Source organism: Peromyscus californicus, unplaced genomic scaffold (assembly GCF_007827085.1).
Source record: "Peromyscus californicus insignis strain IS unplaced genomic scaffold, ASM782708v3 Scaffold_23__1_contigs__length_62951481, whole genome shotgun sequence".
Classification (NCBI taxonomy): domain Eukaryota; kingdom Metazoa; phylum Chordata; class Mammalia; order Rodentia; family Cricetidae; genus Peromyscus; species Peromyscus californicus.
The window spans coordinates 11,089,051-11,112,744 of record NW_026294534.1 but is presented as its reverse complement, the minus strand read 5'-3'; the positions used below and the strand labels follow the sequence as shown (position 1 = coordinate 11,112,744).

Below are 23,694 nucleotides of genomic sequence, written 5' to 3'. Positions count from 1 at the left end.
TTTTTATGTTTTGTTTTGAGATAGAATCGTCTATATTACCCAAGCTGGCTTTAACTTGGCTCTGCAGCCCAAATAGCTCATGAACTTGAGCTGCCTCAGCCTCCCAAGTAACTGGCAATACAGGTCTGTGGTACCAGGCCGGGCCTTAGATGAACTGTCTGTGGTGATTAAAATGGTATCATCCTACTGTATTCCCAATATTATGCAGAAACTATGTTACTATGTAAGAATGGACAGGTGAGGGTGTAGCATGATTCAAGAGTCCCAAATGGCAACCCCCCCTCATCCTGAGGACAGAATCTGAGGTTATCTGATATTGCTGGGGCTTAGAGTAATTGCTAATTGTATATATGACCATGGTTGGATGTAATCTTAAAATTTAGTTCCATTCATTCAGTACTGAAAAACAAGTAAGTGTATGGCTGTGTGTGTGTGTGTGTGTGTGTGTGTGTGTGTGTGTGTGTGTGTGTGATGAATGTATATGTGGGTGGGTATACTCACTTGTACATGTGCATGGTAAAGACCAGAGATAGAAATCTGGTGTCTTTCTCCATATATCTACACCTTATTTTCTTAGGCAAGGTATCTCATTGAACCAGGAGCTCACCAATTTGGCTAGGTTAGCTGACCATCATACTCCCAGGGTCCCACTGTCTCTGCATCCCCAGAACCAGGATTAAAATGTGCATTGCTATGCATAACTGTTTTTTTTTTTAAATGTAAGTTCTGGGAATCCAAATTAATGTCTTCATGCTTCACACAAAACGCTTTACCCACCAAACTGTCTCTCCTTTACTGAACACCTGTATCATCTGTATTCAATTAACTTTCCCAAGTTCTTCTGGAATCAAAGACATCCAAGAAATCTGTGGATAGATATTTCCACTGACAAGGGAGACTAGTCACAAGCCACACAGTAGTGTTGACCACACAGGATGGCCCTTAGCACTGAGTTGTGTTGACCCAGTCTGGTCCCACCCTACCACTGACAATGGAAGTTAATCAACAGAGGATGTGGGCAGGAAATGATTTAATGGGATAGGCTCTCCTCTGGCTACACTTCTACATATCCAGGGTGAAAGCCCCCATTCCATGCTTCCACTTAACCATAGTGACAGCCCACAGCCATGCTTTACCATATCCACAGTGACAGCTGTCAGCCACATTTCCACATATCCATAGTGACAGCTCATGCTTGACTAGTCAGTAGAATCCAAACATGCTGTTCATAGGAAAGCATTATTATATATTATCCTTACCTGTCATCTTTTGGGTGATGCTTAAAATTCAAGTATGTAACAACTACCCCCATTATAGAAGTGGTTTCAGGAATCCATTATATTCCCAGACTCATTTATCTCTACCTTCTGGGTTGTTTTCTTTCTATTTATTCCATAGCACTTCTCTCATAACAAGGTGCTGATTTCCTGAAGTGCTTATAAAGACCACCTTTTTAAAGAAGAATTGACAGGTGTTAAAAGAAGTTGATGCCAAGAGGCAATGATTTCTACTGCCCTCAAATCAAATATTATTATACATCAAAGCTAGACTTGTAATTGACATTTTTTTTCAAAATTATTCACATGAAAACTAGAGGGTACACTCCAAATACAACAACTGGATTTATTTAATAAAATGAATACTTTAATTTCCCATCTGTCAGAAAATTTTCAATTTGTCCAAGTCTCAATCTGGGCCAATAGGATAAAATTTACTGTGTTTCATAGAATGAGTATGATAAAATCTGCAGATAAACACAATCTTTTACCTTGTTGCAAAACACAGAATCATTATTTAAAATACTGTTTTAAACTTGCCACTCCAGGCTGGAGTCTTCAATGACTTGAGGGCTGGAGAATCACTCTCTTGAGTGAGTATGTGTCCATCAGAAGAGGAAGGTGCGGTTAAGATACACATGCAGACACTGAGCTCTATGGAGGTCATTAGAATGATTTTGAAGACGGCACGGGCTACAAGGGTGCTGGTGAAAGGAAATAAGGTTTCAGTGGAGAGGAATAGCAGGGACCATTCTTCGTTTCATGCTTTTAAAAATTGCTAAGAAAGATATGGTCCGTGTTTGTATCACAAAATAAAATGAAAACTATGGTAGGCTGTGCATATACAAATTATGTTCATGCAGCCATTCCATGAAGCTCATGTATTTCAAAATATCATATTTTATATGATATATATATCAATATCATAAGATTTTAATTAACTGAAATATAAAATGTTGGTAATGGTAAAAATATTAGTGGGGAATGGTCTTGAAGAGCACCTACTATGTCCCAACTGTCTTGAGTAGGTGTAAAAAATGTGAGAATTCCAAAGACAAAGTCCCTGGAGAGCTAGAATGGATATAAAGCCAGAGACAATGAAAATAGAAACCCTCACGGCGGGAATGAGTGTGAGCCGTAGCCACAGGGGACTCCAGTTACCTGAGCAAGTGGCATCCAAGTAGAATCTCCATAGATAAGAGTTCATGACACAGGGTAGAGTGGCTGAGTTGTTCACAGATAACATGGGTCTGAGGGGAGTTGACACTGTAGGGGTCTGAAGTGCATTTTCCCCACCTCCCTCTGGAAGGAAAGGACAGAGCTTAGAACACAGGCAGAAGGTGACAGCAGAAACCAGAGCATGGAGGGCTTGCACTCTGTGAGAAACATGAAGCCAGGATGAAGGGAAGGGCCACGAGCGCATCTTTCCAGTCAGAGTCATCCTTGGACTTGGTGTTTTGGCCATAGCATAAGGAGTAGGTTGAGGACATGGGTGAGACAATTTGTGTGGGCACAATGAGGATGGAAAACTGTGGACTATGACTGGGGAATGGCCTAGACCTGAGATAAGAAGCAATGTGTGTAACTAGAGTTTTCCTGCCTGGCCCACAGTCAGGACAAATCTTTGCCACCCGCCAGTCCCACAGCCATTCAAACCCGACCAAGTAAACACAGAGACTTATATTGCTTACAAACTGTATGGCCATGGCAGGCTTCTTGCTAACTGTTCTTACAGCTTAAATTAATCCATTTCTATTAATCTATACCTTGCCACATGGCTTGTGGCTTACCGGTACTTTACATCTTCCTTGTCCTGATGGCGGCTGGCTGTGTCTCTGTGACTCAGCCTTCCACTTCCCAGAATTCTCCTCCTTGTCCCGCCTGTACTTCCTGCCTAGCCAATGGACAAACAGTGATTTATTTATTGACCAATCAGCAACACATTTGCCATACAGAACATCCCACAGCAATGTGACATGTTTGGGACTGTCACTGCTGTAGACAAATCTTATGTAGTGTGTTTTGAAGGAATGGGATAAGACTTGGTGGCCTATGATTGGATAACACAAGCTTCTTGAAAAGTTTCAAAATAATCACTTTAGCATGTATTAATCATGGGGAAGCTAAGATGGGTGAGACATACAACTGCTAATGAAGTCTTAACCTGGGCTAAGTCTAAACCAGACCAGTTTCAGGAAGCCAAGGACACAAAACTGGAAAGGTCACTTGTCTAATCCCAATCTGTTGTCTGGATGCATCAATAATAATGAAAGACTTTTGGTTTTTAGAGCAGCTTGGAGCCAGACTGGGTGGAGGAACCAATGCCTCCACCTCCTCACAGATGGCTCATCTATACCACTGCCAGAGGTCTCTGTAGGTAGAAGAGGGTGATTTCAGATATTTATCCTACATTTGGGAAATACAAGCTATATGAAGAAACATGGAAGGAACTGATCCCACTGCTTCATGGAGAGCTGTGGGAAATCAGTTGTGTTGCCAGAAATGTTGATGCTCATACTTTGAGATATTATATCCTTAGTGAAAACAACAGAACTATAAACACTCCTCAACCTAAATACAGTTACCTATAGATATGTCCACTCTAAGGTGCAAAGTCCTGCAAGTCAAACTGCATTCAATGCATAATCTCATTGGAGAATCGAGCACTCAAGTTGAAACACTGCAAACCCAACACTCCTTACCTCAAGCTAGAGTAACTGTCCTGAGTCAGTACAGAAGCAAATTCCCAAGTAAGTGGCCAACTTAAAAAAAAAATAGGGCACCCTTCTGATTAAAGACCCATGGCTAAGAACAGTAAGATAATGGAAAGAAAATAGGGATCGTATTCTATATTGACTGTAATCAGAAATACTCATAGCCTACAATAGTACCTGAGCTGAAGAGAAAGAAGGGGCAAGGGAAGGAGATGTACAAAGGAAAGTGTGGGTCTCCATGACTCCTCAGGGGGGCTTCATGTAGAGACTGTTTCTCAGAGCAGACCAGTCCAGGGGCATGGGCAAGCTTCAGGAGTCCCCTCCATGACAGTATATTGTAGGACAGGAGATCTTGAGAAGAGAGACAATGTCACCTTCTGAACAGCATGCCTCCAGTGTGGCTGATCAAGAAGAAGTGTGGCCAGGATTGATCTGCTCCAGCTATAGCCAATGCTTAGCTCCTGGGAAGCAGGGCCCCTTTCTTGTGACCCAGTGCAGAGTAGGTGTGTTGAGTGGCATCAGTACAGACCACATAGCTTGATCAATGATCTTCTGTCCTCTAAGGGAAGCATCAGGCCACAGAATAGGCACTTATAACCCACCCATTCCATGTCTTCCAGCCAGCCACATGCTTCTTAGTGGAGAACTAGTCCAGGAAAAGCTTCCTGCTTAGAAAGCAAGAAGGGAAAAGATCAAGTGAGAGCCTTTGCTGAACAAGAGACTGACTGCACTTCATTAATTTCCATAGCCCCACTGAGGACCACGGAATCACCATCAAGCCTAATGTTCTCAAAAGTCCCACATCCATCCTTTTACATGATCATCAACTATTTTTCATACCCTGTTCAGTGTCCAATTCACTTTTATCATCTCTTCCAATTAGTATCTTTTGGTATTCCATAACTGTTGTTTTTGCCAGGGCTCTGCAGAGCAATAGAACCATAGGATGCCTGGGCATAGATGAGGAAGAGAATCAGGAAGATTGATTCATGAAGGCTTCTGCACCTTCATCTGCAAGATGTTGACCCAGAAAATCCACCAGAGTCATGAAACCCAAGGCCTGAAAACAGGGGAATGGATGCTTCAAGTTCCCAAGTTTAAAGGTCCAAGAGGCAGGAGCCTTAATGAGCAAAGGCAGGAGATGGTGGAGGTCCTGGCTCTAAGAAAGAGAGTTATAGTTCTATATGTGTTCGTTATATTCTGTCCCTTTGTGGACTGCATGATGTCCATCCATAACAGCATGGACAGACCTCCTCTTTCTCTCTTCCTCCTTCTCTTGTTCCTTCTCCTGTTCTTTGCCTCTCACTCTTCATCTTCCTCTTCCACCTTGTTCTCATCTTCTTTCTCCTTAGATTTTTTTCTTTTTTAGATAAGTTTCAGCTCTACAGCCAAGATTTTCCTGAAACTCACAAATATCCTTCTGCTGCAGTTGTCTGAAGACTATGAGTGTAGGTACTCAGCTCCAATGCAGGTCCTGTGACCAACTTCTCCATTTTCCATTCTCTCTACTCCCATCATTCCCAGTGGCTGAGGATCATTCTTCCTTACTAGCTAAGGAGTTTTTTTTGGCATTTTACAGTCCAGTCAGAGTGACACACAAAAGCAGGCATCACAGCCTCAAAGTTGACAGGATGAAGACACATGCCAGCGTCCCAATAATCACTCGCAGCTAGCACAAGAGAACACTGCTTCCCTTTCTCATACATAAAACAATATTTCAGTAAAATGTGCGGTCCTCTAATGGTGCACTCGGGGAGCTCTTGTCAGGAGACTGTCTCCTCACAGCTCTCCCCACAGGCCAGTCCCATTATCCAGAAGTGCAGATCAGTTAGGAAAGGCTTGTCAAACAGGACGCCTATGAAAAGGACCCATCCCAACCTGGTTGAGGGCTCCTGTGCTCATGGCACAGGCTGGCCTTCATCAGTTGTCCATAAACACTCTGTCTTTTGTTTAAGTCCTTAGCAGTTTGCTGGGATGTCATTTTTAAAAAAGTTACTGTTTATATATTCTTGAGAGCCAAACTTTTATTTTCTGGGGCTCTGAGTTGGTATGGCTGTGATTGGAATATAAGCAAGAAGGGATCCTCTGTGGTCCCCGTTGTTGACGTCCTTCCTGCTGGGCTGCAGCCTTAAGAGCTCCTTGCTGTTTGCAAAAGGCCTGGGGACTCCTCAGCTCATATGGATGCTGACCAAATGGATTAGGGTGAATCCAAAGGCCTCATTTTAACCAGTTCACAAGAGCAAATGTTCTGTTTTCAAATACTGATTTATTCCAAGATCCTGGTGAGGAGAATGTCCACATGGGAACACTGGGATGCCAGGAGCATGGTTTAGCTGACCCTCCGGGCCATCAGGCAGTGTGGAACTTCACTCCCAGAGAGACACTTGTACTGGTGCCCTGTGTTATCAGGGGAGTGGAGAGCAATGTGCTTGGATAAGATGACATTTTTATGAAGACACATCTTTAAAGGATACATGTGGGAAAAGGCAACCACCCCAGCTCTGTAGACACGGACTGATAAAGCCCCTGTGGGCAGGCCAACAAAGCTGCTTCTCTAGAAATCATCTGGGCATGCTCAGATACACAGACAATTGTATCGTTTGGTGCTCAAATGTGGGGCAGAGAAAAACTGAAAAAAAATTAATCTTGAAAAATGTTTAAATTCTGCGTGGCTACATTCCTACTTTATTCATGACATTATTTCAATACAACAGACATCAGGTAGCTGTCCTACTGCTCGCAGTAGGTATGGGGTGGATATCCTACTGCACATACTAGGTGTGAGGTTGGCATCCTACTATACACAGTAGGTGTGGGGTGGGTGTCTTACTACACACAGTAAGTATTGGGTGGGAATCCTACTATACACAGTAGGTGTTGGGTAGGGGTCCTACTGCATACAGTAGATGTGGGGTAGGCATCCTACTACACACAGTAGGTATGGGGTAGGCTCCCTACTATGCATAATAGGTGTGGGGTAGGTGTCATTCTGGACACAGCAAGTGTGGGGTAGGTATCATATTGAATACAGTAGATTCCAGGTAGGTGTTTTCCTGCATAAGTTTCAGGGAATGTTTTTAGTACATTCAGTAGTGCTGATTTTGTCACATGTTCAGAAGAAAAGGCAACTGTGTACAACTGTCTTAGTAAACCTATCACACCTGGCTCTGCAAATGAATAAAGTGTATTATGCTTAGTGGTCACCTTAGTAAACGGAAAAAACCCATTAAGCAAATTAAGTCAGTCTAGGAATGAAAGATACCACATTCTTCTCTTATTCCTGTGTCATTGACTTTGTAGAGGCATAAAAATCATAGATGAAAGGGTGACAGGAGAGTTGAGTTAGAACTGCATGGGGGAAATGGGAGGGCAGTGGGTTGCTGGGGCACTCAAGGGACATTATATACTCACTCAACAATGGCTTTATGTTTCCCTGTGTAGTAAAAATTGAAAAACAAACAGGAAGAAAGAGAGTACAATTTTACACACTGGCCCTACCTTAAATGAAGCCCTGTGTTCTTCGTGTGCATCAGAGGCAGTGGGTTGGTTGGGTCAGAAACAGACCTGGAGGAAGGGCTCCATGCTTCCCCAAGCCTGAGAAAGCAATGGAGGGTGGATGCCTCTGTCCAGGGCAAATGATGCTCCCTCTGCCCAGAACAGGAATGGCAGAAAGTGGCATATCAAACTTTTTCCTCGGATTAAAAGTGGTATTTTAAATCTGTAACATGTGTCTTTCTCTTCTCTGTCCCAGGGTCCATGACAGTACAAATGTACTGCAGGTTAACCACTTAGATAGTGCCTCAGAATTGTCCTTCAGCTCCCCAGGACAGCCTCAGCCCTAGCTGGTTTTACCACAGAATTAGGAACACACGAAGAAGTGGTGATGGTTTTTATTTATGATTCTCCGACTCACTCTACATTTTATTGCTTCAAATGTGGTATTTTTATCTGCCTATGTCAAAATCCCTCCAGTTATGTTGATAGATTTCTTTCTAAAATAGCATTTGTCTTTATTTGCCATGAATTATCTCCCAACTGATTCTAAGGAGAATAATACATTAATTTCTGTTCTTTCAAAAAACCTAAACACAAGTTACCACATGCATTAGAGGTACAGTGGTTGAAGATTTCTGAGATACTAGGAGGCATTCCTCTCTGAGAAGCTTTCCTCCCACTGAATGGTAATTTTGATTGAATTTAAATTCTGGGTTTTTATTATTTATTTTATTCATTCATTCATCTATTTATTTTACTAACTCTTGGAGGTAGAAGCTATAAGTGATCACACGAAGTCCATCAGAAGGGCTGATTCCCTCCTTGCTCTTTCCCCAGGTTTGTGAAGCTCTGACATTATGTTCCCAGGCCCTTAAAAGAGTTGGGACAGACCAGGAATGGCCTTTATAGAGGAAGGGGTGGGGGTAGATGGACCTAGAAAGGTTGGAGGCATATTTTTTCATGGATATTTTGGGGGTTAGTGCAGCTGTTTGGCACCTTCTGTGCATGTGTTTATTATGTTGGGGAAGTGTACACATGTTTGCATATGTAGGTGTGGGGTAGGCATCCTACTACACACAGTAGGTGTGGGGTAGGTGTCATTCTGGACATAACAGGTATAGGGTAGATAATCGTATTGAATACAGTAGACTAAATGCTGTTTTAGAAAGAAATCAATCAACATGTATGTGGAGGCCAGAGGTCAACATGGGCATGTTCTTCAGAAGCTGTCGATATTGTTTTTTAAGGTGAAGTGTCTCCCTGACCTACAGATCACTGACTAGGTTTGACTTGTTGGCCAGTAAGAGCAAGGAATCTCTGTCTTCACCTTCTTGGTGCTGGGAACACAAGTGTGGGATACCACACTTGGCTTCTCTAACGTGCATGCTGGGGATCCAAATTCAGATCCTGAAGTTTGCATAGTAAGCATTTTACTAGTAAGTTATCTCCCCAGCTCTTGTCAATATTTTTTATTTGTTTGTTTTGGTGATGGTGGTGGTGGTGGCAATGGTGTGCGTGTGTGTGTGTGTGTGTGTGTGTGTGTGTGTGTGTGTGTGTGTGTGTGTGTGCTCGCGTGCTGGGAATGGAATCCAAGACCTTGGCCATAAAGGGGAAGTCTCACCACTGACATACATCCCTATAGTTTTAAAATTTGGAGAAATAAACATAAACAAAAGAACTCAGGCATAGCTTGTGTGTTTTGCCTGAGCTGGTGAGAGACCTATTTGCAAAGGCCATGTCCTTTTGTCCCTGACCTCAACAGCCTGCAGCATCACAGCAGATCAGGGAATATATTTGGGTTCCCAAAAGGCCCAGCCGTGTTGACAAGGCAGAGTCTTGGCTCCCTGTGAAACTTTGATGCTGGGGACATGTCATCATACCTTCCTCAAGTCATGCACGCCAGCTTTAAATGACCAGGCTGCTCTACCACCAGTCTCCAGGCCCTGGCCTTTGGTCCAGCCTAGGCGTACTGCAGACAAATGACCCACAGTAATTGAGGAGACATATTTACACAGGAATCTACAAGAGAATGTCTACTGGACTTACCCTTCACTGTCCGCATTTGGAAGCTATCGACATGCCCTCCAGCAGGTGATAAATGTGGAAGCTGGGGTACCCAGAACATGGAGTATCACTCATCACTGTAAAGACCATGTAATCCCAGCCACACCATGTTCTGGGAAGGCAAAATGGGCTGCAGCGAGAGCCTGTGGGTCTCTGTGGCGAGGATGCAGAATGTGGCTTCCCACTCTAACAAATGGGTTGCTCTGGTGGGGGACACAATGGAGCAAGGTTGTCCCTGTGTGCAGACAGGTAGAGCTGGGAACTCTGCACCGTATGTCCACTGTTAATGTGAACCGAAGATTACCCTAAACTGGTAAAGGTCTTTTTTCTTCAAGAATTCTATAGAAGAAAATATGGAGGTGATAAAAGATACATTGATGCGTTTTAAAGAAGTTGGGCTGCCCTTGAGGGGAACATGGACACTGATCTTCTGCCTACTTAAAGGTGTGGCGTCTCCTTTGCACCTCAAGTGTGACCTTCTAAGGCTGTATGTCATGGTGAAAGGAAGAGACGAGTGTTGGCTTCCCGCCTGTGTCCCCGAGCCTGCTACCCTCCCCTCACCGGCCTCCTCTGTGTGAGAGAAGTGTAATACATTTGTGTAATGCAGCATTCGTGGACTTTTTTGGTGTGTTAGTGGACTTGTAGCCAAATGAAATCCTGATACTCATCGGAAATCAAATTCAGGGTTCTGTGTGACATGTTTCCCATGACCTATGTAAAAGTGAATTATTCACCTATGAGTTTACTTAGGCATTTTGTGCTAGTAGAATTTATCAGCATGTTTATCATATGCTTTGCAGACTCCAGACATTCCTCTGTGGTTATTTTGGAGGGATGTGTGTGTAATGAACTAACTTTGGTCTTTTTGTGCATAAATCTTTGCTTTCATCTGAAGCAAAGACTGTAATTGGGAAGCTTTTCAGCATCCCCCTGGATCGCACACACGTTACATATTTATCAAAACCTTTATTGACAGAGGTCAGGGGATCATCTAAATTAGTTGTTCATTCATACATTCATTTTTAGCACAGTCTTTGTACTGGAATCCAGTGCTCATATGGCCTAGAAAAGACAAATTCTCAGGAAAAGGATAGATTCTGCTCACACTGCCATGATGTGTGCACATAAGATACAGTGTTCACTCCCTTGGGTCCCCAGGGAAGGGGATAGACCATGGAAGCTTATCATGGTGTGGGTTTCCACTTTCTAGAGACTACTTCTCTCACTTCCTGTGTGCTCACAGATCCCTCTGTTCTGAGTCAGGTTCTGAATTGCCCAGAGATTCCTTACTCTCTCATCTCAGCTGTGCTTTTCAGCGCTGGACTGATGGTTCATTTGGATTGCACAAAAGAGTCCCTGACTGCCTGGGGCAGAGCATCTGCCCAGATCCCTCCTTACATGTAACTGTGCAGACGCTCCTCTCAGACAGGTGCAGAGGAGGAGAGAAGAGAAGAGCCTTTTTTCTTAACTGGAAAGAGGAGTGGCTGTTTCCCAATGCAGGTCACCTCTCATTCTCAACCTCCTAACCAACAGCAGAAAGATTCAGCATCCAGAACAATCTTACAGGTTCTCCACCACTGGCTCCCTCTCAGTAACTCACAGTCGGATGAAGGAGGCATTTTGCTTGTCTGGAAAAATCCCTTCCTCTTTAGGTTCTCATTTTAAATACAAAGAATCAGAAACTCCTGGTGTGAGACTAGATGGTTGGAGTTAATGAGGAAAGCAAGTGGAACGGGCCCCATAAGGGACACTTCACTCATGAACAAGGGAAGACAAGACAACTAGAGAAATCGACTTGTGGCGTGGTAGCTTCCCAGGCCAGGCATCTCTGGATCCCACACCTGCCCCACTATCCTGGCAGCTGGGTGTGTTAAACACAAGTACCTTGAGGGCAGGGCCTGGTCTATGTGCTCAGATCCTATACCCTGAAACCTTAACAGATACTATTGCAAAATGTTCGTCAGCAGGCTGGAGAGATGGCTTAGTGTTGCACTATGTACTACGCTTGTAGAAGACCCGACTTTGGTTCCCAATATTCATGGCAGGAGCCTCACCACCTACAATTACAGTTCCAAGAGACTAGATGCCCTCTTCTGGCCTCCATATCCATTACACCTATGTGCATCACCATCTGCCCACTATGTATATACAAATATAATAAAATAAATGTAATAAAATTTTAAATTAATAAAATTTTTAAAAATGTGTGTCATAGACGAGAACATTCTGCAAGGACTAGAATCTTGTTAGAGTAAAAGTGCAACTCACACATTAGCAAGACCATGGCTATGCCTGGCCAAGTTTCTCAGAGATCTTCATACATAGACAATGGCAGGTGGCAAGGGGGGTGCTCGAAACAGAAAGGGTGTGGCTCTGCTGTCATTCTGAAAGTGTATCTCTCGGTATTGGGAAAGGACAGGTTCACAGTGATGAGTTTCTCTGCGTATCTGCATGCTGCTGGATTAATTCTAAAACCTTTGGAGACCTTTAGAAAAGAGCAGTCTACAAACCCCAGAGAGGAGGGGAAGGATGGAGGGGAGTAAAAAGGAATCGAGAGAGGAGGAGAAGGTGCATCTAGCTTCTGAGGAAATCTCCATTCTTAGGAAGAAGGACGCCATGCATACAGAAGTGCCCAAACACAGCACTTGTCCCAGTTCAATCTGAGCCAAATATGAGTGACAGCGACGTGGAACATGATCCAGTTTCTGTGTATACCACTTCTCATTGTAAAAGCCATTTCCTGGATTTTTATAACCACAGAATGTTTTAAAAGTAACAAATCAATTAATGTGGGCAACTTACAGCAAAGCAGGGACTCTGGCAGAGGTTCTCGGTGCTGTGTAATGGTACTTCTGACTCTGGGGTCGGTGAAAGTTCATGGTTTGCAAAAGAATACATGCCAAAAATTTTAGCGAACAGTCCCAAGGATGTTAGGTCAGATGCAGGGGAGGGTGGCAAGTGGTTGCTGAGGGCTTGAAAGACAGAGTGAGGGGAGTTTGGTTTGTCAGCTGTGGTACTCAGATCCCCCCCATCTTGAAGTTCTAGTCAGCCATTCAGATCATCGGTGCCAATTTTGGCTTTGGGGGAGACTTCAGATCACAAAGACAAGTGCCATTTAGACAGAATGGAGGGGTAATGTTTGAACAAGAAGGGTCTGTCATGTCCAGCTAACCCTTGTCACCTTTGGCTGGGGTGGGGATCTTTACATGGACAGGCCATAGTGGTGTTTTCTGACTCAGAAAACATGAGCAATACACACAGGTCAGCAAGTAGCTGCTTGCAGGTGCCTGGTTTGAGACAGCTGGTGGACTCCTAAAGGGTCAACATGAAGGAAAAGGGATGCATCTAAACCAACGAGGTCCTGGTATGATCATGCTGAATGAAGAGCATATGATAAGGAGCACAAGGTGGACACAGATGTCACCAAAATGGTCTTTCATCTACCTGATGAAAGGCTGAGAGGTACTGAGGTCAGGGCAGGTACAGAGACTGTACAGCAGGATGGGTAGTCATAGATCTCACTGGTGACCAGATTTACATGGTTGCTGCATGCCCAGTGGTGTTGTATCAAAGTAATAATTATGGCCTAGTTGATCGGGGGGTGTAAGTTTATTTGAGTAGAATTGTATTTTGTAGATCAAATCCTGTTAACCTACTAATTATCAGAAGTTATCATAACTTTGAATAGCATTTCTCAAAGGTTTGCCTTCTCAGTCCCCCTCGGCTAACTATTTTGTGGTTCCTCTTATACGCTTTCTAGAATGCTGTCTGAGGGCACCATCTCATTTCTACAAACATATTGCTCTCTCCAGATTCCACCCAAGATCAGGAGAAATGGGAATTGCAAGGACAAACTCAGTTGTCAGTTCACTGTTTTGATTTATTTGTGTCTCAGAACAGTTATATCAGCTTTCAGAAATGCTCACCTACATTCAGAGAGTAGCGAACCCCATTGGTGTTTTATTACGTGAGTGTTTATAGGTACACTGTAAAGTATCAAATAAAAATAAAATTTAGTAGGAAGAATGTTAAGCCTGCAATATTTTATAGAAAAGATATTAAGATGCTCCCAAATAAATGCTTAAAAAATTAGGAAAAAATCAAGTGAAAATTGAAAGTGGGGAATAATTTTAGCATAGCTAAAGGTGATTGTTAAAAAATATGTCAACAGATTATCATGGAGACCACAAGAGACTTGGGCACAGATATTTTCAGGAGACAAGAGAGCCATCTCAGCAAACCAGAGAAGCTGCACTAGCCCATGGCTCTTCACTCGGTAATCACATTTCCAGGGAAGGATATGCTCATAGCATTTGTTTTCTCTAAGGACTTGAATCTTTTATTCAAGTGTGAATTATATTTCCAAGAGAACATATCAAAGCTGTCTCCAGCCCGTTTACAATCCATTTGGAATTGAGGCTTGATTCCGTCTGTGTAGAAAGAGGTTTGACACCATGTCTTTAGAAAGAGGTTTGTCTTCATCTCTGGAAGCAGAGGTTTGATGCTGTGTTAATCAGTGCATGCAGGTTCCTCTTCTTTTCTTTTGATTTCTTCAAATAATCTCATCAAGCAGCAAAGATTCCCTCCTGAGTATGACACAGTCCTCAGGGTCACTAATTTGAGGCACCGTTGCAAGGTTCTGCATAAGGTAACAATGCAAACTCTACTCACCAAGTCCCCACAGAAGGAAGCTACACATTGTGGTAGTTGAAGCTCCTTGGAATCTGCCTTACTGGTAGTTGCTAGACCTTGTTAACTATTTGCAGAGGGTGTGTCAGACATGGGTTCTTCCAGGGGCATCAGGCTTGCCTCTAAATAGGAGCCTTTGTGGTTTTGGCAGGAGAGACAGGCAGATATCCTCTGACCCTTAGCACAAGGGGCTCACAGGCAGATATGCCCAGGCCCTTAGCACAAGAGGCTCACAGGCAGACATCCCCTGACCCTTAGCACAAGAGGCTCACAGGCAGACTTCCCTTGACCCTTAGTTCAGGGGCTCACAAGCAGTTGGCTCTCAAGACTATTTTGCAAATTAATAAATGGAGACTACCCCTCAGCTAATAGCTTCTATATTGTCAACCTTTGAAATACTGTCTGTAAACTCATAACAGGTCTGCTGTGTTCATACTCTTACTTCATTGCAGTGATATTTTGAGGAAAGAGGTCCAAACTCATGTTTTCTTCTAAGATTGTAAGCAGGTTCACTCTGCACCAGCAGTTGTTTTACTATTTACTTAAGAGGAAGAATGTTCAAATAGATTAGGCTGACTGAAATATCCTGATGGTCTTGAATGATCTTACTCGCCTTGATCATAGCCAGAAGCATAGATGAAAACTAAATTAATGGCTGTGTCTTAGTCTGAGCAATGACAGATAGAAGGCCAGATATGCTGGAAGAAGGCATCTGTTGTCTGGAACATCTGCACAGTCATGTGCCCCTTTTATCCTGGATTTTATAATAAAATACTAAAGGAATTGAGAATCTCCTTGAAACTGTTTATACAAACAATGTTTAGATGCCAAAGGAGACAGCTCTTTCCTTGGTGAATTTGTGCCATCCACCATGTTCTTTAAGAAGTATTCAGGGGCTTGTTTATTTCTCTCTCCTCAGAAATTGAGAAGGGAGGCTGTGGGGACCCTGGCATCCCAGCCTACGGGAAGCGGACTGGCAGTAGCTTTCTGCATGGAGACACGCTCACCTTTGAGTGCCAGGCGGCTTTTGAGCTGGTGGGAGAAAGAGTGATCACTTGCCAGAAGAACAACCAGTGGTCAGGCAACAAGCCGAGCTGTGTGTGTGAGTACCACCCTTGGGGTCTGGCATCAGTTATGGAGGAAGGGGAGTGTGCCAGAGAGATAGCCTTGGTGGCAGCGCAGGGCTTTCTGTTTCCTCACCCTGCAAAAAACAGCTCATGCCTTGATCCTGTCAGCTAGGTAAAGAATAGCTGACTGAGCCTTTCGTGTGAAAGGATAAGACATCTACCACCATCTCCATCAAGAACTCATGAGGACTTGGGCACCTTATGCAGCACCTGAATATGAGCTGATTGTATGAGCCAGGTGTCAGTAGACATTTAATATTCAGTTAGAGAGTCAACTGTACTGTTTCAGATATCACAATTTAGGTATCACATCCACAGGGAACTGGTTTCATTTATAAATAAACATAGCAACAACTTTGTTTAGATGAGTTGATAGAATTGTTTTCAGATACACTGATACTCAATTATCTATGGGTTCTAGCTATGCTCTCTAATTGAACATTTTTCTTACAGTTGTGAAGGAGAATACATTTTTCTTTCAGCACATAGAGCTCAGAGTAGTTGGGCCATTGTGAGGCCCCAACAGTGGGATTGTCATTCCAAGTTCTCTGCAGTCGGGTTCATATGGCAGAGCTTTGGGTCTGTGTAAAACTGTATGAAATTATCTTCATGCCCCACAGTTTCGTGTTTCTTCAACTTCACGGCATCCTCTGGGATTATCCTCTCACCAAACTATCCTGAGGAATATGGCAACAACATGAACTGTGTCTGGTTGATTATATCTGAGCCCGGGAGCCGAATTCACCTCATCTTCAATGATTTTGACGTGGAGCCTCAGTTTGACTTCCTTGCTGTCAAAGATGATGGAATTTCTGACATCACGGTCCTTGGAACTTTCTCTGGCAATGAGGTGCCTGCACAGCTGGCCAGCAGTGGACACATAGTACGCCTGGAGTTTCAGTCGGATCACTCCACAACTGGCAGAGGGTTCAACATCACATACACCAGTGAGTGGGCCACACAAGTACCTCTTCATGCCCCACAGTGTTAACATGTACATGAACTAAGAGTTCAAGGCTGATACCTCACGACTGTAAAGAAATATCCCAAGTAGCAAAATTATATATTATCCTGATATACAAAAAATTGATGACTCTATGTGGTCTGTGCCTTAGATACCTAGAGTAGAGGTTGGAGCTTTCCACATAGCTTCTTTCTCTCTCTCCATCATCTACCTATTTATTACTCATTTCCCATGCAACAATCCATCCATGCTCTGTTATCTGTCTGTCCTTCCAGCCACCCATTATTGATTCATCTGTTCATGCATTTACCCATCCATCTGTCATTTCTCATCCATCCATTATTCATTATCCATCCATCCATTCATTAATCCATCTATTAATTCATTCATCCATCCATCTATCCTTCCATCCACCCACTCTACATCTATTTATCTATCTATCCATGTATCCATCTATCTCTTCTCATATCCACATACATCCTGTATTACCTATGGGTCCTTCATCACCCATCCAAACATCCATCCATTCTTTATTAACCATTTATCCTTCATTATCCATCAATCCATTTACCCTTTTACCCATTTGTTTATTCATCATTCATTGTATCTAACTGCCCTTCAACCCATCCATCCTTCCATTCATCAAGCAATATATTTACCTATAAATGCATGCTCTGCAGAACAATGCATTGTGGTAAAAACACATTGGTGTATCAGATATCAAGCACTAGGGATAAGAATAATGGTACCTGGAGATACTTCGTGAATATTTATTTGGCAGTTAACTTCCCTTTGCTTCAGTTTTTTTGAAAACATTTGAAATTATGAAAGTAAGTGTGAGGTAATGCTGAACTATTCATTGTTTAGAATTTAGCCATATTTATCTTAATCAGTGTTATAGTAACTGTGGGATATAAGCTTAATATTTCTCATGTTGTAAACAAAAATAGACAGGTCTAGATCATAAGATTTCTCTTATGCCTCACATCACATGGTTAGGCTAAGAGCAGAGCTCTAACAGGTCAGAGTTCTCCTGAACTCCATGCTTTACACCTGTGCTGTGTTCTTCCTGTTCTACCAGCAACATGCTATGGAGACGACAGGCACAGGGTTTCATCACTTTCCATCTCCCTCTTCCTCTCCTCACTTACACTGATATCCAATTGGCTTGATAGATTTATCTATGAATAATGGATATGGAATTTTGTTACATCGTTGTTTTATAAATATGATGTTTCCTTTTCCAGGACATGTAAATAGTATTTAAACATTTTTATTTTACTGACTTCTCTCTCACGCTTCAGCGTTTGGTCAGAATGAGTGCCATGACCCTGGGATTCCTGTGAATGGACGGCGTTTTGGAGACAGGTTTCTGCTGGGAAGCTCTGTGTCCTTCCATTGTGATGATGGCTTTGTGAAGACCCAGGGTTCTGAGTCCATCACCTGCATCCTGCAAGATGGGAATGTGGTCTGGAGCTCTACTGTCCCTCGCTGTGAAGGTGAGCCTGTAACCCAGCCCTTTGGAAGGATAGCAAACAGACTCTGTCCCTTTCCCAGGCTTCCTTAACAAAGACTCACAGAAGTGGTTCAAATGTGGGACTCCCTTCATCTGTGTCTGTAAGCTGGACATCTAAGACCAAGGCTTTACTCAGGCTGGTAACTCTGAGAGGGAATTCAAAAGCAAAATCAATTTGAGATGATGATCGAAGGTTTAAAAGTGTTAATGAGAAAGATTATTTGCAAGGCTATGGGGGGAACTGTGGTGTTTCCTGGCGGTGGCCATCAAGAATAGTTGATGACAGCATCCCAGAGTAAATTTATGCTAAGCCCTACAAATCCTTTTGTCTTTTGAGCCATGACCTGTATTTTCAGAATAATGAACAATACCACCAAATATTCTATCAACAATAAATGGTGCTGCCAGCCGGGCGGTGGTGGCGCACGCCTTTAATCTCAGCACTCGGGAGGCAGAGCCAGGCGGATCTCTGTGAGTTCGAGGCCAGCCTGGTCTCCAAAGCGAGTACCAGGAAAGGCGCAAAGCTACACAGAGAAACCCTGTCTTGAAAAAACCAAAAAAATAAAAAAATAAAAAATAAAAAAAGAATATTTCTTTAAAAAATATATAAATAAAAAAAAAATAAATGGTGCTGCCAATGAATGTTATTTGTACAACTGTAAGAGCAAAGACTTAGAAACAAGAAAAGCTCAACCATGAGGTTTGTTTGGGTAATTAGGTTGTATCCAAATGCCAGGGCTTACCCACCACTGCAAACTTTGTAAGATCAAAATAACATTACTGAAATCTTATCATGTGAAAGAACGGATGTCACAAAACTATGGGTGCTAAGAAAACCATTTAAAACATAGCTGTGCCCCTTAAAATACCACCTGGACGTATAATTCAAATGAGTCATGATGTACCATGGCTGAAACATTTGAATAAGTAGTAGCTTATATTAACAGAATGCTAAAAGGTATTAAGAGCTATTTATTAATTAATGTTATGAGTAAATAGTTTCCCCTGATCTCTGTTTCTCCTGTTTTTCTAATATGAATACGTGTTTGTTTTCAATAAGTAAATAGAAAGTGTTATGCAAATTGAGGATTGTTGTCCTATCCAAATCCATCACCTGCACCCTACAAGGCAGAAATAAGCATGGCATATTGTCACCAGTCCTGTGACCTGCAGGAGGTCTAAGCTGATCTTGACTCAGTGTGAAGATTAATCTCTGAAGAGCAGCCAAAAGCACAGTGGCCTCGTCCTGCCCTAGTCCTGCCTCCATAGTTGTTCATTGATATTTTAGGGGGTGTGTCTAGTCAGGGTGGACTTATCCTGTCCCAGACCTACCTCCATAGTTGTTCATTAATATTTTAGGGGGTGTGTCTAGTTGGGGTGTACTTACTCTGCCCTAGTCCCACCTCCATAGTTGTTGCTTTATAAATAAAAAGTATTGAGAATTTTACCTATGCATGTAATACATTTTTATCAAGTCCACTTCTTATTCCCTCCCCTATAATTCTATCTATCACCTACCACTTTTCCCTCCCAACTTCATGTACCCCTTTTCTGAAACCCACCAAGTCCATGATCTGTATGTGCACATGTATAGGGCCATGCACTGGAGCATGGGGAGACTCAGGGGCAGAATGTATCTAACCAGGTCCTGTTCTTTGCCTTTGGGGGCTGTGATGAAATGTAGAACAGTGTTCTAGTTGCTTCCACAAATTGTTTACCACTTTGGTGAGCTATGGATACGATCTATGGGTATAAATGAACAACACTAAAGAACAGAACTCAAAACAAAATTCACCATAATAAAAGAACTTTGATTTATCAAACACATACCATGTAACTTTTGAATGTCACATTTTATAAAATGTTGGGACAGTTTTCAGTCCTCCATAAGCATGGACTGTGGGTTGATGACATGGGCAATCTGGTTTGCAGACACTGTTCCAGCCAAGCATTTCTGTTGACTTTGAAGCATGAGTGATTTATTGAGAAGGATGTTTAAGATAACAAGGCTCTAGCCTCTGCTCTCGAATGTCCACAATTATCCTTGTGCCTCCGTGGGCAATAGACTGTGCAGGAATACATTGTAAGCTGCTAGGTGAGCATTTGCCTGAGAGGACAAGGAGAGTAAATGGGCCGGATCAAGGCAGGGATAAGAAGCCTGGGAAAAGGGGAAACTGTCAATTATATTAAAAGTTGTCAAAGGACTCTTCCTCCTTTAGGAAGAGTCAGGCCTAACCCCATGAAGTGGAATGCACACTCTAGCTGAGTTTGTTTAACAAAGCAAATTTTAGAGAGAGGAATGGTGATAGGTGAGAGAGGCTGGAGGTTTTCCTACTCGAGGAAACCCAAGTAGTGACTGCAAATGAGCCTCTGGCAGAGCAGGTGGATACTCTGATAACAGCTGAAGAGAGTCCCCAATTGATGCATCTGCTGAAAGGTAGTAAAGTCTGGCTTTCAGATAGGAAGCAGACCAGGAAGGAAGAAAAGGCAAGCCAGGGGGAAGTGAGCAAGAACAGCAAGAGAGGGATAAGAAGAATCCCATGCCCCTTACAGGATGTGGACTGTCTCATGCCTTACAGAATATGCAGCCTCTTGTGCCCCTTACAGAAGGTTCTGTGCAAGCAGTGTCAAGCCCCTTACAAAACAGTTCTGTACAAAGAATCCCAGCATCTCATAGAACACTCCTGTTCCTTTTATTTCTCCAGGATTGACTCTTTAAATAACCCACATTGTTACCTACAAAATAAAGATAAACAAATTAAAATCAATGTAAGCCACAGGGCTTTCCATATTGGAATTAAAGTACCATGAATAACAATAAGAAGAAAACTAGAAGAAAATATGTAAAGATGGAAAGGTGCCCTCTAATTCATTGTGAATGAAAGAGAAATTTGGACCCTGAGTCCCAGCCCACCTAGAATGATGCACAGTGTAAATCTTCCAGTCAGGAAGAATGCAAAGCACATATATAGATGTGAGGCCAGACACCCAGATGTGGGGGAGCACACCCAGATGTGAGATTGTACATTAAGAAGTGAAGAAGAATGCCTGAATGTAAGAAAATACATGCAGATATGAAAGGGAATATTCAGACTTCAGAAAGCACACCCCGATGTGAGGGAGCATATCCAAATGTGAAGGCTATGCCCAGATTTGAGGAAACATACTCAGATGTGAGAGAGCATATCCAGATATGAGAGAGCACACCCAGATGTGAGGCTGTACGTTAAGAAGTGAAGAATACCTGTATGTAAGAAAATACATACAGATATGAATGTGAATACTCAGACTTCAGAAAGCACACCCAGATGTGAGGGAGCACACCCAGATGGGAGGGAGCACACCCAGATTTGAGGCAGCACACCTAAGTCCATGCTCAAAGTGTAATATTTTCGGGCATCCAAAGAAGGACAGAAAGATAACAATCTAGAAACTGACTAATAATTCAAAAGAAAGACAAAAACAATGAGAGGGTTAAGTTAATAATAGCCAACATTAAAAAGTAATTCAAGTGCAGTCCCTTGTTGGGATCACCAATGGAGAAGGTCCAGTGGTTCCGATGAGAACACTAGCATAGGAAATATAACAGTGACAGGTTCACAAGAGACAAATGTTACTGTAGTAACAATATAACTTCAGGCAGATAGAGTCTCCCACAAACCATTCTGGCACATTTCTGGAAGCCAAGACCATCACTGTTGTGAACTATGTAGCTTCTAGCTAAGCAGATCTCTCTATATATTAGTTCAGCCTCTCCTCCCCATCCGTCTTTGTGGCTCAGTGATATCTGTGAAAGCACCAGGTTTTCAGGGAAAAATAACTGTCCACACAAAAACATGAACTCCAGGACAATAAAGTTAAAAATAAAGCTAAAAAAGTTTAAAGACCTTATGAAATCGATGACTTTTCCAGCAAAATCATAAACTATCAACAAGGATCCAAACAAAAAGTGGAATATGTAAATAAATTACCCAAGATATTATTGTACTAAATATTAAAATATCTAAAATTAGATATTAAAATATTATCTAAGCACTCTTTCAGGCCATAAAGATTTCTAATCCTAATGTGTATTTTTTCAAATGCCCTTTTCTCTGTAGTAACAGGTCATTTTGTCACAAAAGGCCACGAAAGAAACAGCACTTTGCTTCATGAATTTGACAGCCCTGATTGTATTTTATAACAACTGTATGTCATCTGTGAGTAATTAACACAATGAGTGCACACCCTGGCATGAATTGACAGAGTAGCTCACCATCTCAGAACATTCAATTTCAGACTTGAGATGATCAAAAGTAGATAAGCAGATACTTGTGTGAGAAGTGGGTAAATGGTTGCACGCGCCTCAGCAGAGTGTAGGTGATTTCCCTGTACATCCACTTAACATGGATATCTCACATATATCTGGAGTATTATAGTACGAAACCTTGCTGAGTCTGATGATAAAGTCTAGAAAGAAGGTGGGATATACCCGTTGGCTTTATCTCATAAGGTTTCCTGAAGAATGGTTTGGTTTGATGTAAACATTGATGCCATGAATGACTGATTGACTACACAGTGCCTACCTCTAGTGCGAGGCTGCTGTGGTGTGCTTTCCTAGACTTGATTTTTTTCTTGACAGATTTGTGTGTCCTCTTCCAGCTCCATGTGGTGGGCACCTGACAGCTTCTAGTGGGGTCATCTTACCTCCAGGATGGCCGGGATATTACAAAGATTCTTTAAATTGTGAATGGATCATTGAAGCAAAGCCAGGACATTCCATCAAAATAACATTTGACAGGTGAGATCAAACCCTTTCCCACTGCTCTGGAACCTGGAGTTACAGCTACACTTCCTGTGTTAAGTCAATAGAGCTTAAAACATGAACATCCTCAGGCCCCAAGGAAGATCATGGACCAAGGGCCAGGGGCTGACACACCCATGCTGTCTGTTCTCATGGTCCTGCTATCCCATGGGCACAATGAGGTCTCAGCTCTGGGCTGCAGATGGGGAGGCACACTGGATGGTCATTGTCCAGGACTTACCCAAGAGTATGGATTTGGGACCTGGAATTGGGAGAATTCTATTTGCTATGTGGTGTTCCCTGGAAGCAGCTCCCCATCCTGCTGGAACCTTTTGCACCCTCCATGGTGGCCCAGAAAAGACCTCTCCAGTTCTGGGGAGGCTGCTAGCACCTGAAGGCAGCCAAAGTTTGCAGAGCCAGCAGCAGGATTAGTGCAGTAGATGAAGAGCCTCTCCAGTGCCTGGGAGCCACTGTGACTGGGACACAGTCTGGCTTAGTGATATGAACACATGTTTAATAATCTGTGAAAGTGAGGATACTGTTTAGTCTTGTTCTCAACATTGAAATCAATTTTATGTCTGAAAACTATTTTTTTTTGCATAAAAACCTTGTACTTGAATAAGGCAGTAACCTTTGGTTAACACTACAGGTTCAATCTCTGAATGATGTAACAAGACTGTGCTCTGAGTTGCAATATTCCTAATGTGTTGTTTCAAGATGTGTGACATTTTCTTCCTTGTTTTCCAACAATTCAAAAAATCAGGACTAGGGACTTTTAAAGAGGTAGTGGAACAATCATTACTAGGTATTTTTCATTTATAATTATCCATACCTCTGTTGGATGGCCTTACTTTTTAGTAGCATAATCCTTCCAAACAATGAAATATGCTCAGCGTCTGTTAGTGAATGACCATGCCAAAATAACATTAATCATTAAAAAATAACTGAAGTGTTCAATATAGGAAATTTGATTTCCTACTGATTCTTATACTTTCTGGAATTGGGGAAAAACTGAATAAAACACCGCATGATCCCAGAAACAGGCCAGATTTATATCACTTAGTA

At 42.5% G+C, this 23,694-nt stretch overlaps 1 protein-coding gene across 2 annotated transcripts in view; it reads left to right on the top strand.

Moving 5' to 3' along the window:
• Csmd1 (CUB and Sushi multiple domains 1) overlaps positions 1-23,694 on the top strand; it is a 1,596,844-nt gene that overhangs the window by 1,254,702 nt on the left and 318,448 nt on the right. For both annotated transcript variants that reach the window (XM_052751771.1, XM_052751770.1), the window contains exons 13-16: positions 15,159-15,341; positions 15,987-16,313; positions 17,635-17,829; positions 22,488-22,626. In XM_052751771.1, the coding sequence (XP_052607731.1) occupies positions 15,159-15,341; positions 15,987-16,313; positions 17,635-17,829; positions 22,488-22,626 (844 nt within the window). The remainder of the gene's footprint in view (positions 1-15,158; positions 15,342-15,986; positions 16,314-17,634; positions 17,830-22,487; positions 22,627-23,694) is intronic.